Consider the following 17,455-nt stretch of genomic DNA (forward strand, 5'->3'; position numbering starts at 1 on the left):
CAATTGTTAAAATGGGGGGCAGTGTGGATTACAAAAGCGTAGCAGGGAACCTTTAAAGAGTGATGGGTATGTTCACCATTTTGATTCTTTCGGTTTCACAGGTACATCTACATTATAACACTATGTTGATTGTATACCAATTATACCTCCATAAAGCTATAATTCCTTTTAATTTCTTACTCCAAAAGAAAGAGAGAAAGGAGAATTTCAGATAAATGTAACAAGATTACTGATGAATAATACATTTTAAAACCATTCAAGTTTCAAGAAAACTATGATCTGTATTCTACTCACTGATCATTCATGAATGTGTATGTAATATAAGCAAATAACTCTGGTGTAAAAATAAGAAACCAAGACAACAAGAAACTAAAAACTAGGCAGAAGAGAAGAGATTACAGGAATAAGATCCACCAACTCCTTAAGGAAGGCAGGAGGGATGGAGAAATCAACAGGCATTTTAAGGCACGTCTACCCTGATCCAACCATCATATCTGGAAACACGAACCAAAAATCTGTCTGCCAAACAGAGGCATATTCATGACCTAGCAATTCCACACCTAGCTATAAGCTCACCAAAAATAAGTATCTACAGCCACCAAAGGCCTGCAACAGGGATATTTTTCTAAACAGCTCCATGTATCATGGAAACAACCTAAAATGTCCATCAACAAAGAGAACTGATAAATAAACTACACAGTTCTATTCATACGTTGCAAATACTACAGTAATGAAAAGAACAAACTATTGACAGAGGCAACAACATGAAGGGACCTCACAGACAATTTAAACAACAACAATAACAACTACTACTAAGCCCAAAAGAGCATATCCTCTCTGATTCCATTGACATGAAGTTCAAATACAGGCAAAACGAATCTATGGTATCAGAGACCAAAATTAGCAATAATACTGTGAGAAAAGGATGCCAATGAGAAATGAGTACCTGAGGGAGACTTCTGAGGGAAACACCTGCAGCTTTTTTTTCCCCCTTTTTGGTACTAAAGATTGAACCCAGGGTTCCCTACCTCCCCAGCCCTTTTTATTTCTCATTCTGAGACAGAGTCTCACTAAGTTGCTTAGGACCTCGCTAGGTTGCTGAGGTTGGCCTTGAACCTGCAATCCTCCTGCTTCTGCCCCAGATTTTCTGGGATTATAGGCATGCGCCATTGCAGCCAGCTCAACATCCTGCATCTTGATCTGTACCACAACTGCACAGTTGTCTATAGGTGTAAAAATTTCACTGAGCTGTACACTTAGGATTAGTGTACTTTATGCACTTCACTATCTGCATTTTATATCCAATTTACCTAAATTAAAAAAAAACACACACAAACTGTTAGGACTTAATGTCCCAGTTATAGTAGCTAAAGAGGAAATAAAGAGCTCATCATCATAAAAACATAAAATATGTATGAAGGGAGGTGTTCCTGGAAATCCACAGATGCAAACAGTACAAACGAGGACAATATCACTAAGGACTAAGAGGTAATAAAGTGGTGAACAGGGGCTGGGGATGTGGCTCAAGCGGTAGCGCGCTCGCCTGGCATGCGTGTGGCCTGGGATAGATCCTCAGCACCACATACAAAGATGTTGTGTCTGCCGAAAACTAAAGAATAAATGTTAAAATTCTTAAAAAAAAAAATAAATAAAAAATAAAGTGGTGAACAGATCAAAGAAAAGATATGGGAACACAACTAGGGACAACATTCCCATCTTGTGAAAGGGGCCTATTTTTGTCTTTCGTTTTGATAAAAAATAGACTCTGCATTTCCATTGACTCTACCCTATTATATAACCTATGAATGATGTTTATCTGCTAATAGAATTTACTTCTCCTGATATAAGTACCTTTGCACAAAGGGCCCTAGGCCTTGAATTTGTGTGTTACGAAGCCAGACTATGTCTGTTAGGAGTCCGGACATCTAGATGCACAGGAAAATTAGCTGGTCTTGACTCAGCAGAGGCAATAGGCTGGAGAAGCCTTGTGGATACAACTGTCCCTAGCATTTGGAGTCTCTGGCCTGGGGTGGCCCTGGACCCTTCCACACTGAAGAAGGAGGAGGAGTTGCCCTGGAGTTTCTGTGCTGTTGCTGAGATCCAGTGGTAGTTCCACAATGAGAATTATTCTGACCATCCCAGCTATCCTCTTCCCCCAAACATGAGAAATACTCTGGTTTTGATTTTTTTAAAAACTGATAGAACTCTGAGAAACTAGTTATTTGGTGCTCAAAAAAATTTGACTACATTATCTGCTTCATGTTGCAAGTTCATATCAAAATTCAGTCACTGGTATTATAAAGAGATGTCCCCTTTTCCTTCTTTGTTTTAGTTTCATAGTATTTTAGCCATCTTTGGTTAATTAATACTCACAGTACAGCTGTTACGAAGGGCATCAAATTTGCGCTGGATTTCATCTCTATGCGCCTAAAAGGTAAGAAGTTGATTATGAATTTTTCATAGGGTAGAAAGCAACTGTACATGCTACGGGTCAAACACAGAACACAATCTGCCTGGAAGGCTGAGAGTGCTGTTGCAGTAGCCCCAGCCCCTGTTCCACAAGGACTCACTCATCAAGGCGCTCCCCACATCAAAAACAGGTTACAGGAATATACAACGCTATTAATAACAGGGGACTATTGAGACCACACATGCACACCCTGTACACGTATTTCTACATTCCTATTGACATCTAGGGACTTCTGGAAGAAAAGGAAAAAAGCAATAAAGGATGCAGTTTGGACTCTCCTTCACTTGTCCTACCCCCCGTTCTCTTCCCTGTAAACAACTCCTCCCCAGCCTTCTAGACACACACACACACATACACACACACACACACAGAGAGAGAGAGAGAGAGAGAGAGAGAGAGAGAGAGACATGCAGACACAAGACAATTGCCAGGAAAAAGTAGAAATTTTTTTTTCTTTTAAATCAAAAGCTGCTGAGATTCAGAAAATCTTACATTGACCTTGAAGCAAATGAACAGGCATTCTCTGAGGCAAAGCTGCTCCAAAACAGCAGTGTTCACTTGAGTTGACAAAAACTTTTTGAGTGTATGGAGTATGCCTAGCAGTGTGGTAGGGTTAGGAACATGTGGCCTACACCTTCATTCTGGTGAGGAGAGACAGGAAATAGATAAGCACATGACTGCAGACTGGATCAGACACCATGAAGGGGTTAGTAAAAAAGAATAGGAGAGAGTAGATGGGAACTTAGACGAGGAGGCCAAGGGGTTTCTCTGAGGAGGTGACATGTACCTTGAAATCTACAGGAGGAGGAGCCAACCTTCAAAATACAGGAGAGGGCAGAGGGCATAGCATTGGTAAAGTCCTCAGGCAAAAAAGGGTTTGGTGTATCTGATGAAGAAAAGTGCAGAGTGGCCACAGGGGGTTGCAAACTTCAGAGAGAGACCCAGTGGCAAGCATGGAAAGTGAAGTTTTTTGATTTTTGGTTTGCTATATTCAATGAAATAGAATAAACAGGACAGAAAACATCAGAATATGCCTTGGGTAGTAAAGGTGAGCACTATCTTAGTAAACTTTTGTTAAGATGCCATACATAACCCATCAGATTCAGGTGGCTATCAATTATTAAGGTCTATCACTAATGTACATATCAGTGAGAAAGAAAAGTGTGTCAATTAAACCAGGGCATGTTCATGTCTAAAAAGACTATAAAATGCATCCTGATTTCAGATGCCTTAAAATCAATGAAATACACCATAGAGGTGGTCTTCTATCTGTGGACTCCGCAACCACAAACAGCTGTGGACAGGAAATAGTAGGGGGAAAATTTTGCTTCCTTACTAAATACATATATATATTTTCTTATTATTGTTCCCTAAACACTATACTCTAACAACTAATTACATAGTGTTTACATTATATTAGGTATTATGAATAATCTATATTTAAAGTACATGAGGAGATGCACATAGATTCTATGCAAATACTAAGATTATTTGCATAGAATAGATTAATGCCATTTCATATAAGGGACTTGAGCATCTGCAGATTTTGGTATGTGTGGGGTATGGTCCTGCTAAGAATCCCCCCCATACCAAGGGATGAGCGTATACACTTTTAACTAAAAGGATTTGCAGATGGCTTGGGGGTGGACGCAAAAGAGGAATCAAAGACATTCTTGAGAAATTAAGTAGATTATGGTATCATTTGCTGAGCTATGAAAACCCAAAGAACTATCCAGTTTCAGGCAGAGGTAAAAGTGGTCCTTCTCTTAAAAATCAAACAAACAAAAAAAGGCTCTCTATAAAAAGAACTTAAGACAACTCAAAAATTTTAGATCTATTATGTATATTTCTCATAAATTAAGGTAAGCTTATAATAGCAGATTAGATAACTTTAGAAGATAAGTAAAATTGAAGACACAGCAATAGAAACTACCCAAAATGAAGCACAGAAAAAAGAGACTTAAAAAATGAACAGAGCATCAGTGAGCTGTGAGACAACTTTGAGAGGTCTAATATGCACATAGTTAGTGTCTCTGAAGTTATACACAGGTGAGACAGAAAAAAAAAAAGTTTGAAGAAATAATGGCCACAAATTTCCCAAAGTTGATGAAAGCCATCAAAACACAGATACAAAATGTTCAAAGAACCATTAGCACAAAAAAAAAAAGAAGAAGAAAATTAACCTGAAGTACATCGTGATCAAACTGCTTAAAACCAAGAATAAAGGGGGAAATATTAAAACAAACCAGAAAAAAAGACCTGTTACATTTAGAGAAACAAAGACAAGACAGATTTATCATAAAAGATAGTGTATGGGGTGGGGGGGGAGCTAGAATAGCAAAATCTTTTAAGTACTGAAAGAAAAAAAATAACTATCAACCTAGAATTCTATACCCAGCAAAAATATCTTTCAAAAAATGAAGATGAAATAAAGGCCTTCTCAGACATACCAGAGCTGAAAGAATGTGTCACCACCAGATTTACACTATGTTAAAGGAAGTATTTTGCTCAGAAGGAAAATGACAACAGAAATTTGGACCTACACAAAAGAATGAAGAGCACTGGATAAATGATAAAACAAAATAAAGAAAAAACAGATAGTTACATGGACAGATTCATAAATAAAGTTCAAAATAACTTCCCAAATAATTTGTCCATGTTTTCAATGGACTAAATTAATGAATCATAACTTTTCAAAAAAAATTTTTCAATCCGATTTCTGCTGAGTGATATAGTCTAGATACTGAAATGTCACCAAAGGTCCATGTGTTAAGGTTTAGTCCACAGAGTGGCACCATTAGAAGGTTCTGTTGTCCTTTAGGTAGTAGGACTAGTGGAAGGCCCTTACATCCCTGGGGGGCATGCCCTTGAGAGACTTGATGATTTTAACCAGGGGACCCTGGTTTCATTGTCTTCCTCCATCTTTGCTTTCTGCTCATGAGTTGAGCCATGTTGATGCACCACGTACCCTCCATGTGCTGCCTTGCCACAGGCCCAAACAAAAGGAATCAATCAGTCATGGACTGCAACAGCCAAAACTGTGAACCAAAATAAGCTTTGCCTCTTTATAAGGTAATTATCTCAATATTTTGTTATGATGGTAATTATCCAACATAAGAACATGGCCATCTGCACTATTGTTGAGATCTCATTTGTGATCAATGACACAAGCAGCCTGAGGCCAGCGGCAGCCTGGCCCCAAGGACCACCCAACCCCCTCTAGTGCATTCCAAGATAAAAGGCAAGGATCCTTCCTATAAGCCCTTACATTAATCAACTTTAGGTCAGGGGTCAACAAACCTTTTCTTAAAATATATTGAGTTTGCTGGAACTTTGGTGGATTCAGATCTGAACTCATAGACCAAGAGCAGCCATAGATAATATGTAAATGAATGTGGCTGTGTTCCAATAAAACTTTATTTACAGAAAACAGGTGACAGAATGGATTCTGTCCACTAGCTGTACTTTCCCAGCACCTGCTCTAAAGGACTATTTGGTGTTAAATGTTTCAAAGACAAATGAGAACCTAAGGGTGGAATCGACTCCTTTGAAGTATAAACAGTGATCATAAAAACAAATTCACTGGCCTATACATGGAGACAAAAACCCTGTTCCACTTTCTTATTATGTTCTACTTTCTTATTAATAGCATAGTTTCCAAATAACACTGCACCATTAAAAACTCATTTATCTGTCCCATTGGAATCTAAAATTTCAATCACTAATAAGGGTTCATTTCCATTAAAATGAACCATATGGTTTTTGGATCATTTCAACACATCAAATAGCAATTCTTTCTGAAAGTACAATTTAATAAACTACAATCGCTAGGACTTTTGATTTATTATTGATTATGAAACATACACACTAAATGAAAAAAACAAAAAAAAACTGATCCTGTCAAGGATGCTGGAAATACTATAAGCACTAAACTACTGAACTGATTTGAGTAAGAAAATAGTTAAGAAATACATGATTCAAGTTTCTTTACAATAAACTGTGAAAAAAAAAACAAAACCAAAGGTCACAAAATAAAATACACAAGGCCAGTAAAATACATAAGATAAACTTTGGATTCCCTCAATGAAAAATATGAATGCTAACTGGGTATTAGGCACTACAGGGAATAATATCTACCCACTTAAAAATGATTGAGGGTCCCAGAGAGTGCAAATGTTAACAGTTAAAAAGAAAAAAAAAAGTCAAATGATATCTTAGTATTGCTACCAAAATGGTCTGACCTTGAGACCCACTAGGGATCCACAGACTGGCTTGAAAATCACTGACCTAGGAGGTCGGTGGCCTCAAGGTAGGCTGAGCAGACTGGCCTTGCCTGAGGACCACAGACACCCTCTTTTGGGAGTTTTTATACGGAAAGCTACAAGATGAAGAAAGGTAAAGGAAATTATAATGAGGCCACGATGAGAGGAAAGACTTGCAGAACTGAGGAAGGAAACCAGGCTTCAGATGTCTGACCACCTCCTGTGGTCGACAGTCAGGATTCTAGAACCCTCAGGCTTCCATGCAATCCATCCCTTCCCTGGTGGGCAGGCACCTCGCAGGAATGTCACCTTCCATGCCCCAGATTTCATATCTTGACTATCATGCCGATGGCTTGCTAATTAAATTCAGGGTTTGATAATTATGTAAAAGAATGAGAGCGTGCACTGATTGATGATTTTAAGGAATCAAAGAGGATGACTTTGGGATCCTGTGATTCTGCTATGAGGGGAGAAGGATTCTTTTCATTAGTGTCTCTGGCTTAGGACTCTTGATTATTCATCTAGTTTCTTGACTGAATCAGTAAAAGAACATGGAGGCAGGAGCACAAAGCATGTCCCTCAGGCCTTGCTGGTGTTCCCAAAGCACATGCCATCTACCAGGTTGTCCCACACGTAACACATCACATGACAGGTCTGTGCACTGCTCAAATTCTCTTCCCCAGACAAAGGGATCACATGGAGTGTTGAATACCAAGTCCAGATCAAAAACCAAAAACAAACAAAAAAATACTTTTCTAGCAATAAGTAATAAGCAATAAAGTTATCTTTAAAAGCAGGTTTCTGTTTAAATTTGACTCTGTTGGTCTCTACCTTGACTCAATCTCAGCTTTTAATAGCCAATTTCAATGCAAGCACAATTAACAGGATGGGTAAAGTGAGAGTGGGAAGGAAGGAAGCATTAGGAAGGCCAACAATACCGCCCCTGCCAATCTTCTTCAACGGAGACCTTTAATTTAACTGTGCTCCACCTAATTTGGCTCAGGGGCGGAGGCCAAACAAGGTAACTGCTCCTTCCAGGCCAGGAGATGGACACCTCTTAGAATTAAACAATAATAGCCTACTTGACCATTCCCTTTTATTGATAAAACATCATGCTGCGAAGCTCACAAATCTCCTGGGAGATCACTTGAGATTCAGGCTGATTTAGTTTGATGGACGCCTGTGTTGAGTCTGAACGTGGGCCTCCCACAATAGGAAAGTATTACATTTATGACCATTTTCTTCTTCTATTGGAAAATACGCTCTTCAGAACAAAAACCACCAAGCCACATGCTCCCATATATCTATACTCCCGTACTCCCATATCAAGAAGAAGAAAGGGGAAATGCCCACAGCCTCAGAACTGGACTAAAGCATATTGATACAAGCCTTGGATTTCCACAGGATGGGTTTACCAGCAAGGCACTTTAAACAGATATAGTTTCCACAGCACCTTCATCTGCAAGAGCTATCGATAGAGCCCTAGTTTTTAGACCTCAGGAGTTTTTTCTTTTTTTTAAAGAAGACTCTTTGAGGCAGTGATCTCATCTGACTAAATTAAGTCGTGACTGCTGTGCTAGGCTTCTAGCAGCCATTAGACACAGTACATTCCAACCAGCAGCAAGACAGGATTTAAAGGACTGATTTCCCCCAGATAAACAGCAGTGACACATGCTCTATTTTATATCCTCATCCTCATCCTCCTTTCAAACAAGGGCAGGATAAGATACATGGTCACCACCTGCCCTCCCAATTCCAACAGAGCAGCAAGATAAACTGTCCTCCTCAGCTGCTCTGAAGGAAAAGGACTTGGGGACTCACAGGCCCATCTCCTGGAGAGAAAAGCTGGAGAGAGAGCACTGGGCAGGTAGCAAATGCTCATTAAATATGGATCACATTGCTGACGTTTCTTTCTCTTTCTTTCAGAGCTTGGGTATTTGTACAGGGGGAGAAATATCAATATACAATGCGTTAAGCAACAGAGGTTCAAATTTGGGTGTCTCCCCCAGCGGCTAAGAAATGCAGTCTGTGGTGCCTCTTCACCCCAGCAAGGGCCAGGCCTTCTTGGCTGCACTCCTGTACTTAACTTTCATTTTGCGCTCCCCTTTGCTTTTTCAGGCACTTATTTTCTCTTTGCCTTGTCTTTCTTCTTGTGTCCTGTTTTACCGTTTTGTATCTTGCCAAACTGTTTTTGATCCATTTTAAAACAAAGCAGAATATACAAAGCATTTCGTGACTTTTTTTTTTTTTTTCAAACTAAATATTGGGTGTCACTGAATGAGCGTCCTCATACAGATGACAGAATTTAAAGTCTCAATCAATACCCAGAGTTGGTACAAGTCCTGGACAATCTAGGCTGCACAAGTATTTTCCACCAGGATCGTATAAGCCGTTGTGTTCCTGATTAGTTCCTAAGGATTTTGGCACTCAAAGATCACATCCCCAATTTGGTTCAAACACTGGGATCCCCAAACCCAACAGTAGAAGATAACTTCTAAGAATAAAACTGGTTTAAAGATACACACACACACACACACACACACACACACGTTATTTTTAAATAAGGTAATCATTAAGCACTAGAGATATTAGCTGATGGTGGTAAGGCCAGTATCCAAGTTGAATCAGAATGAACAAGGTACCCATTTAGGAAACACCAAACCCAATCAGCTGCATTGTACCCTGCCCACAGGAGAGGGCACCCTGACCAGAAGGCATGAGTATACCCATCTGCTTGGCAGGTACAGAACGTTACTGGGAGAACCATGTGTGCGTGGCTGAGATTAGCCACGAAAACTCATTTGGCTTTCTAGGCTCGGAATCCAGGCCCACCAAGCAGCCTTCTAAGAGTAATAGGGTTTTCTAAGTAGAATTCCCTAAAGGAGAAAGAAAACAGGAGGACTGGCCACCCAGAATGCCCTGGTTAACTTGGCACTTGTATCTCTCTAAGTTGCTGATGAGTTGGCATTTTACTTTTAAGACTCTTGCAAGCTTTGTTAACCCTGTGAGAATGCTTGGCTGTGGGAAAATAACTAAAAAGTCTCATTTTTAGACTCCCAGAAAGAACCAAGTTCCAAGTCCAGTGAAGCCCCTCCAAGCTCTACCTCCTGACAACACAACCAGCTGAGTAACTCAGTCTCTCAGAAAGAGCAGGTAAGCCAGGTCCCTTTTAGAGAAAGAACCTCTGACTCGGAAGACTGTCCCATCCAGCTCATGCCAGAGGCATACAAAGGACATGAAGCAGAATCTCCAGCTTAAAATAAAGATAACACCAATGAGTTTAACCAAAATAAAAAACAGAAATATGGTAGCAAGACTGCTGTAAGATAGAAGATCATCGTCATCATTATTATTATTATTTTAATGACTATTAAAAACGAATGTAGAAGACCCAGGTAAACAAACTGGCTGAAATCGAATTTTTTAACATGATTGTTTTAAAAAGATGGAAGAAACATAAATAAAGGAGGAGTTTTTCAGGGTACCAAGGAAAGCTCAGATATTACCAGTCAAGCTTACATACTAATTCCAACATAGGAAAAGTCTACCTGAGCCAATTTGCTGCCCATTAACCATCTCTGGATGGCTTGTTCCCTCTTGGAGTCTCTAAGAGTGAGCAAAGGTCCTCAGTGCCACACTCACCCCAGCCCAGACCTTCTGAGCCTCCTGGACCTACCGTGAGAGCCTGGATCTCCTCTTCCGCTTCTGCTGTGGTCTCCTCCAGCTCTGTCTTAGCTTGCCGAAGCTGGCTCTCCAGGGCAGCCCGGGCGGCCTGCAGGGCTGTCAGCTGGGACTCGCGCTCCTGCAGGGACAGCTGCAGCTCCGTGAGCTGGCGCTTCAGCTCCAGTTTCTGCTCCTCGTGCTCCAGGCTGACCTGAGGAGAGACAAGGGAAAGTGAAGACCCTCAAGCTGCTCGACCTACAAGCTTAAACCTGCTCTTGGAACCATCTTCCAGGGACTCACTAGGGGCAGGGAAATGCAAGAAAATGGGCCTGACTTCCAGGTGTTTCAGAAATCAGCAGAACTGAGAGCACACGCCTAGGATGCACAGCTGGCCCTCCAGATCCCTAGCTTCTGCCCGAGTTCAACCAACCATGGATTGAAAATATTTGGAGAAAAATAAATTGCATATTTACTCAACATGCACAGACTTATCATTATTCCCTAAATAATACAGTCTAGCAGCTATGCACAGAGCATTTGCATTGTATTAGGTATTTCTAAGTAATCTAGGGACGAGTTAAAGTATATAAGAGGATGCATGTAGATTCTATACAAACACTTCTCCATTTTATAAGACACTGAGCAGCTGCAGATTTTGGTATCTCTGAGGGATCCTGGAACCAAGGCCCTGAGGATACCAAGACTATATATACTAACCATCCGCTACCTACAAATACTCAAAGGCCTGGGAAAATGAGAAGAATATCAAATGAAAATTACAATTATTCTTTTTTTTTTAGTTATTGATAGACTTTTTTATTTTATTTGTTTATTTATATGCGGTGCTGAGAATCAAACCCAGTGCCTCACATGTGCTAGGCAAATGCTCCACTGCTGAGCCCTAGCCCCAGCCCCACGACAATTATTTTTACTAGAAACACTTAAAGAAATACAAATAGTCTCATATTAGTAACAGGAAAGACTTTACAATTATAATGTAAATGGAACAGCAAGTGAATTGTACTTATTTCAACTGTTCATGCTCTGACTCGTTCTCATTAGGTGCTCCGCGTTCTTTCCTCACTTTGAGGTAACCTTTCTTCTCTCCATCTGCCTGTCCATCCACCTCCCTACTCAACAGTTCATCCATTCAATTGCTGAAATGTATTCAGCAATTTCTGTGTTAAAAGGAATATGGAGATGAAAGACGGTCTCTGCCTTCAAGTTGATGAGAAATTAAAAACCATCTACTCCCACATATTGTGGTCACTGCAACAATCAGGACGTGTGGGGACTTGGAGGGAACATATGGGGGGTGCAAACTCTGAATCTGAATTTACAAGAGTCAAACAAGCAGATAAGAGGGATGGAAAATTGCAGATAGGGGAAGCAAGACACTCGAACATACAGAGGTGAACGAGACCACGACACTTCTGTTGACCTAACAGACACAGGCAAGGTCGTTCTAGGGACCAAGGCCAAGCAAATGAGAGATGCCCTCTGCCTTCAGGGGCTCACGGTCTAAGGAGACCGCCAAGAGAAACCCAGGTGGTGACCTCAGCACATCAGGCTGTAGGGTCCAGAGGAGCCTTCCTGCTGAGAAGCCTCCCTAGCAAAGGTGGCATCCAAGTCTAAAGGCCACAGGCACAAAGAGAAGGAGGACTTATAAAAACCTTGACCAACAGGATCTGGCAGTCAACTTAAGCTGGGGCAGTGAACAAAGGACAGAGGGGAGTTAGGGAGAGTGAGGTCAGAGGGGAGGAGCAGGGAATAGCCAGTTGAGAGGAGAAAGGTACCAAAGTCCATGCTAAGGTGTTGAACCTGAGTTCCCTGGGAGACAACGGGTCAGAAACTCATGAGAAAGACCTTGCTGGAGATCCAGATCTGGGGCTTCATAGCAAACAAGTGGGAGAATCGTGCTCTACAGCCTCTCTAGTAATGATGGCAACTACGACGCTGTGGTGGCAGCAAATGGTGCCTACGACGTGCTGGGCGCTGTGTAAACTCACCGCACCTCGTAACACCCAACAAGGGAGGTATGCTATCACCTACACTTACAGATAAGCGCACTTGGTGGTGAGACATCAGACCACTGGGCAAATGTCACATAGCTAAAGATGGCAGGGGTAGCATTCCAACTCAGGAACTCTGGCTCAAGCCCATGCTAGCAAAGACTGTGTATGTCTATTAGAATGCCAGCATCAGGGCACTGGGACTCTAACAGTTAGCCTGAACATCCCTGATGCCCCTCAGCAAAACCACGAGAGGTAGGAAGAGCGAGTCCAGTGCCTTCGGGTTGAGGCTAGGGCCTTTGCCCTCGGTCTCAACAGCAGCATGTTGCCAGGAGGAGATGGACTGGCCTTGTTCTACTTAAAGCTAACTCTAAAACACCCAGGGAGAATACAGAGCCTGAGCCTCTCATGAAACATTTTTAAGTTTCTTCTATCATCCCAGGGCTACTAATTATACTAATTTTAAAAGAAGAAAAGCAGCAAGCTTCCCTGGGGTCATTTTAACTGTCCAGCTGTGCTACAGCCGCAGGACAGGCTTGGTAAGATACATGTGTGTATGTGGAAAGGGAAGGGAAGAGACAGCCAGTCCCAGCTCCCAGGCTGAAGAACTCTGCCTGGGTTATTTACACCCACACCTGAGGCTGACTCTGCCAGCAAACATAACAAGATCACGAAAGGCTTTGGACATCCCAGAACAAGAGCTCTCCAACTCCAGGGAGCATATGAATCACCCAGGTGCTTGTTAAAAATGCAAATTCCTGTACTCCTTTCCAATTTCATTTTCAAAAGCTAAAGATGACATAAAGGATGCTACACTTTACCATGCTCCAGATGATTCTAATGGAGGGTCTGCACTGCTGACAAACATGAGATTATACTTTTTTTTTTCTGTCCTTTGGAGAAGAGGCTTGATTTTAATACTCAAGTACAAATTAAGACACACCACAACACTAGTATTCCTCAAGGTCTAGTCCTCAGACCTGTCTGCTTAATAGTCTTTTCCTTAAGGAAGAGCATCAGCTTTCTGAAGAACTCCAACACAAATATCTGAGCACCTACTGCGCCCTAGACTGGCCTTCACTCCCAGCCCTCATCCTACTTCCAACAACTGCTCTCTGTACCTCCAGTCCTGCTTCTGTAGGTCCAGCTAATCCTGGCCACCCGGCTGAAAGCCCCCAAGATCAGGAACACACCGTATCCCTATGCTAATCACTGGCACACAGCAGGAATTTAATAAATACACAGTGAATGCACAATGTGACTTTATGGCTTCAACACAGCTACAATCAAAGTTGCACTACTTTCCTCTCAAAAACCTGGTTTCTCTTCCAAGCTTCTGTGTATCTCTGAAGAGAACTACTTCCATGAAGCCAGCTCAGTTTGGCTGTGTCTATTAATCTACACACTCAGCACTGCCACGCAGCATGCGTGGACGACCCAGTGAGGCCCTCATTCCTCCTGCTGAAGGAGGAATCACTCCACTCCCATTTGACAGATGCACCAATTTACATAATCCCCACGTGAGCCAGGGAGGAGATACAATGACATTTTACAGGTGAGGAAACTAACGCACAGAGATTGAGTAGCTTGCAAAACTACAAAAGAGATCACAAAACTAATAGGAAGTCTAAGCCACTAAGAGGTGAATTCTAAGCCAAATCCATGGGGTCCACTCTGTTCCTGGTCACCATACACAATGCTTCCTGTGTATGTACTGGCTGATGCTTGGAAGCAGGCTGGTTTGGAGCCTAAGTCCCCCACCCCCTCCTAAAAGCTCGGGAGACCACCCCTCACTCTCACCTCCCTCAGCCTGGTCTCCAGCTCCAGCAGCCGACTCTTGTCACTGTGATCTTGGTGGCTGATTTTCTCCAGCTGTTCTTCCAGCTTTCGGTTCTGGGCCTCCAATTTCCCAGCCTGCGTCTCCAGGTAAAACTTCTGCTGCCTGAGTTCTGAAATCATCTCTTCCTGGGCCTTCCTGGTAGGGGTGATGGGAGGATCCAAACAAAATCACAGCCACATCAGAGGTGAACACGTCTCCTCAGGACAGACAGAAACAGAGTGAGACGGGAGTCCTCATTAAGCAGACTGTAATGGTTCTGAAGTTATCTCCCTCCTGATCTGGCCTCATAGGCATGAGCCAGGCCTGGGGATCCTAAAAACCATTTAGTCACCACTGCCAGAGTCCCTCACCTATGGGGTTAGGGGTGGTCAAGACAGATGCAAAATATGCTAACAGTTCATTCACAGGGCAGGCCTTTTGAGTTTTTTCTTTGAGAGCTGCTACAGGAGAGCACAAAGGGGCCTCCTCAGAGCATAGGAGTGCCCCCAGTAGCTCATTAACACAGGCTCTGGGAAAGAAACTGGAATGCGAAGAAATAATGCTATCTTTCCTCCTCTCCGCCAAACTGCTTGCAAACATCACAAACCTTAGTGACTCAAAGACCAAATCCAGCCCACCAAACTGCTTAAGATTAAAATGGGAATCTATGGGGAGGAAAAATCATAGAGACTGTAATTCTCTGGGTAGAGAGATTATGATCCAAGTGCTCCTGAAGACAGTCCCTACTGAACCCCAGCCCTCCTGCCCTGGGGTGCAGCCTAACCACAGCAAAACGATGCCTGATGCCTGACAGGGTACACACGAGATCACCTCTCATTGCAAGAGGCAAGACTGGGAAAGGAGGACAGCACCTTTCCAAAAGCAAATGATAAACAGTCTTATTAAAGCAAAACACTCTAATTTGAGGTGGTAATTTGAGGCATTTAAGAAAACCCAACTCAAAAGAAAGGCCATGGTGAAGTGAGACCACTAAAGAGGACAAAATTATACAAGCGTAGGCAGGCTAGGCCAAAGTACAGAAGTAATTAACTCTGCTCCAGCTCCATCAGAGAGAAGGAAAACAGAGTTTATGCGCCAGAGGAGAAGACCAAAACATAAAAACGTACACAGTTAGAACCTGAACACTTACATGTTCCTTTGGGTGAAGAGACTGCTATTTGCTGCCAGTTTATTGGCTTCAGACAGTTCCACAATCCTCTGTTCCAGGGATCTGATCTTGGAATCCATAGCGTTGATCATCTGAAACACAAGGACCTCTGACCCTCACACTCAGAGTTACACCAGAATGGGATTCACATGGGCCAGGTGAGCCAGGGTAAAGTCTCTCTGAAATGCCAGCAGTTTGGCCACAGGTAACAAGTGCACCAACTAGTCTGTACCCTAAAGATCACAGATGTCACCAAACAGATGGCACTCAGTTGTTTTTCCAACCAAAATTAAACATCTCCACACTAGCTAAGTGGCTGGCATTAAAAGCACACAGAAGGACCTGCTCAGGAACCTGGCACCCGGTTCCTGTAAGAAGCAGACCTCTTTACATCCCAGTTGTCATCCACATGTGAGCTGGGCCTGCAGGGCCTCTAACCTCAACCCACAAGTTCATATTTAGAGCATCATATTTTTTTCTTTTTTTAAAATATATTTTTTAAAAATCTTTTTTGTAGTTGCAGACGAACAGCATGCCTTTATTTTATTTATTTTTATGTGGTGCTAAGGATCTAATCCAGTGCCTCACACATGCTAGGTACATGCTCTGCCATTTTGAGCTATAGCCCCAGCCCTAGAGCACCATATTTTTCTACTTCAGAGTTTCCACAACTTATTGAATCATAAGAACCAGGGTGGGGTAGGATGGGCACTGGTTAAAGTTATATCTTCTCAGAACCCCCAGCCACACACACACACATGCACACACACACACACTTAGAGGGTCTAATGTGGAGAGTTTCAACAGAGTCTGAGGTAATATGAATACAGTATCAACAAGCATCACAGGTGAATCCTATGAGCTTTGAGTTTCTGAAACAACGGACTATGAGGATTAGCAAGGAGAGAGATGCAGGAGAACAAGGACCATCTTGTCAGGGGTATTCTGAGGGACCACATCCTAGTGGGTACAGATGAGCATGGGTTTTAAAGAAGAGCAAGCACAGCCACCTGGAGCCACAGCTCTGTTGCCTTCAGGACAGGAAGCAGTTTCAAAGGTAGCTTCCTATTACCTACAGGACTGCACAGGGATAAGTCACCAGATGAAATGGAGTCACCTCAAATGAGTGACTCTTGGCAGGTTTTAAAAACCCTCCTTGAAAAAAATGGGCTCTTTGAGCCCTTCTACCTACCGCCTTCTGCTCGCTGAGAATCTTGCCCTTCTCGTGGGCCTCCTCCTCGTGTCTCTGCATCAGGTTCTCCAGGCTCTCCTTATCTGCCAAGTCTTTCTTTATCTGATTGTCCAACACCTACAGAAACGAGAGAAGACGCCAACATCACAGGTAGCCAAGCGGGGAGCTGAGGGAGCCCAAACAGGGGCACTTGAGAAAAAAGGAGGAGGGGAGGGGGAAGCGCAGAGAAGCAAGGGCCTCCAAACTCTAGAGCTAAGAGAAGGCCAAAATCAGGAGGGGTCTGTCTGTCAAACAGGATGAGATTAGGAACTCAAGGACCAACATCGAATGGCAAGTCACAGACAGATTTGAACTAGGAACTTATGTGAAAGTCAGCAGCCAAACAGATCAGAGCAGTACATCCAGAATGAGGCAGACTCCAGAATGAGCGGGAGGAAAAGATCTCTCCAGTGATCTAGAAAATAAAGTTCCTATGACTTTCAAATATTACGACTTTTTCTCAGCCAATGCACCAGTAGCTTTCAAAACATTGCTTGTTCCTAATTGTACAGAATGAATTCTGGGTTCTCCTGGGATGTGTGTGGAGGAACAGGAAGTCTGACCAAGGCTGATATTCAGAAAAGGCCGGGGACAAGAGGATGTTGCCCACCCATGAGGCAGGTGGACAGGCAATGGGTGGGAAAGACAACATAAAAGAATGCGGGGGAAATGCCACTTTCCTCCATTCTTCTTCTGATCCAGCTAGAGGGGAAGAAGTTATTGGGAACAGAAACTTTTCCCAGGGGAAGAGAAACCATGTATTCTCTGAACCAAGAACACCACTGTAAGCACCTACTATTCCCAGGAGGAAAAAAATAACAGTGATGGTG

The 17,455-nt window shown here is 42.5% G+C and overlaps 1 protein-coding gene across 1 annotated transcript in view; it reads right to left on the bottom strand.

Moving 5' to 3' along the window:
* Cit (citron rho-interacting serine/threonine kinase) overlaps positions 1–17,455 on the bottom strand; it is a 157,950-nt gene that overhangs the window by 41,380 nt on the left and 99,115 nt on the right. Inside the window, exons 20-24 of the mRNA XM_027923229.2 lie at positions 16,587–16,703; positions 15,377–15,486; positions 14,208–14,382; positions 10,409–10,606; positions 2,374–2,427 (exon numbers count right to left, since the gene is read on the bottom strand). Of these exons, the coding sequence (XP_027779030.2) occupies positions 2,374–2,427; positions 10,409–10,606; positions 14,208–14,382; positions 15,377–15,486; positions 16,587–16,703 (654 nt within the window). The remainder of the gene's footprint in view (positions 1–2,373; positions 2,428–10,408; positions 10,607–14,207; positions 14,383–15,376; positions 15,487–16,586; positions 16,704–17,455) is intronic.

Source organism: Marmota flaviventris, chromosome 1 (genome assembly GCF_047511675.1).
Source record: "Marmota flaviventris isolate mMarFla1 chromosome 1, mMarFla1.hap1, whole genome shotgun sequence".
In the NCBI taxonomy this organism is placed as follows: domain Eukaryota; kingdom Metazoa; phylum Chordata; class Mammalia; order Rodentia; family Sciuridae; genus Marmota; species Marmota flaviventris.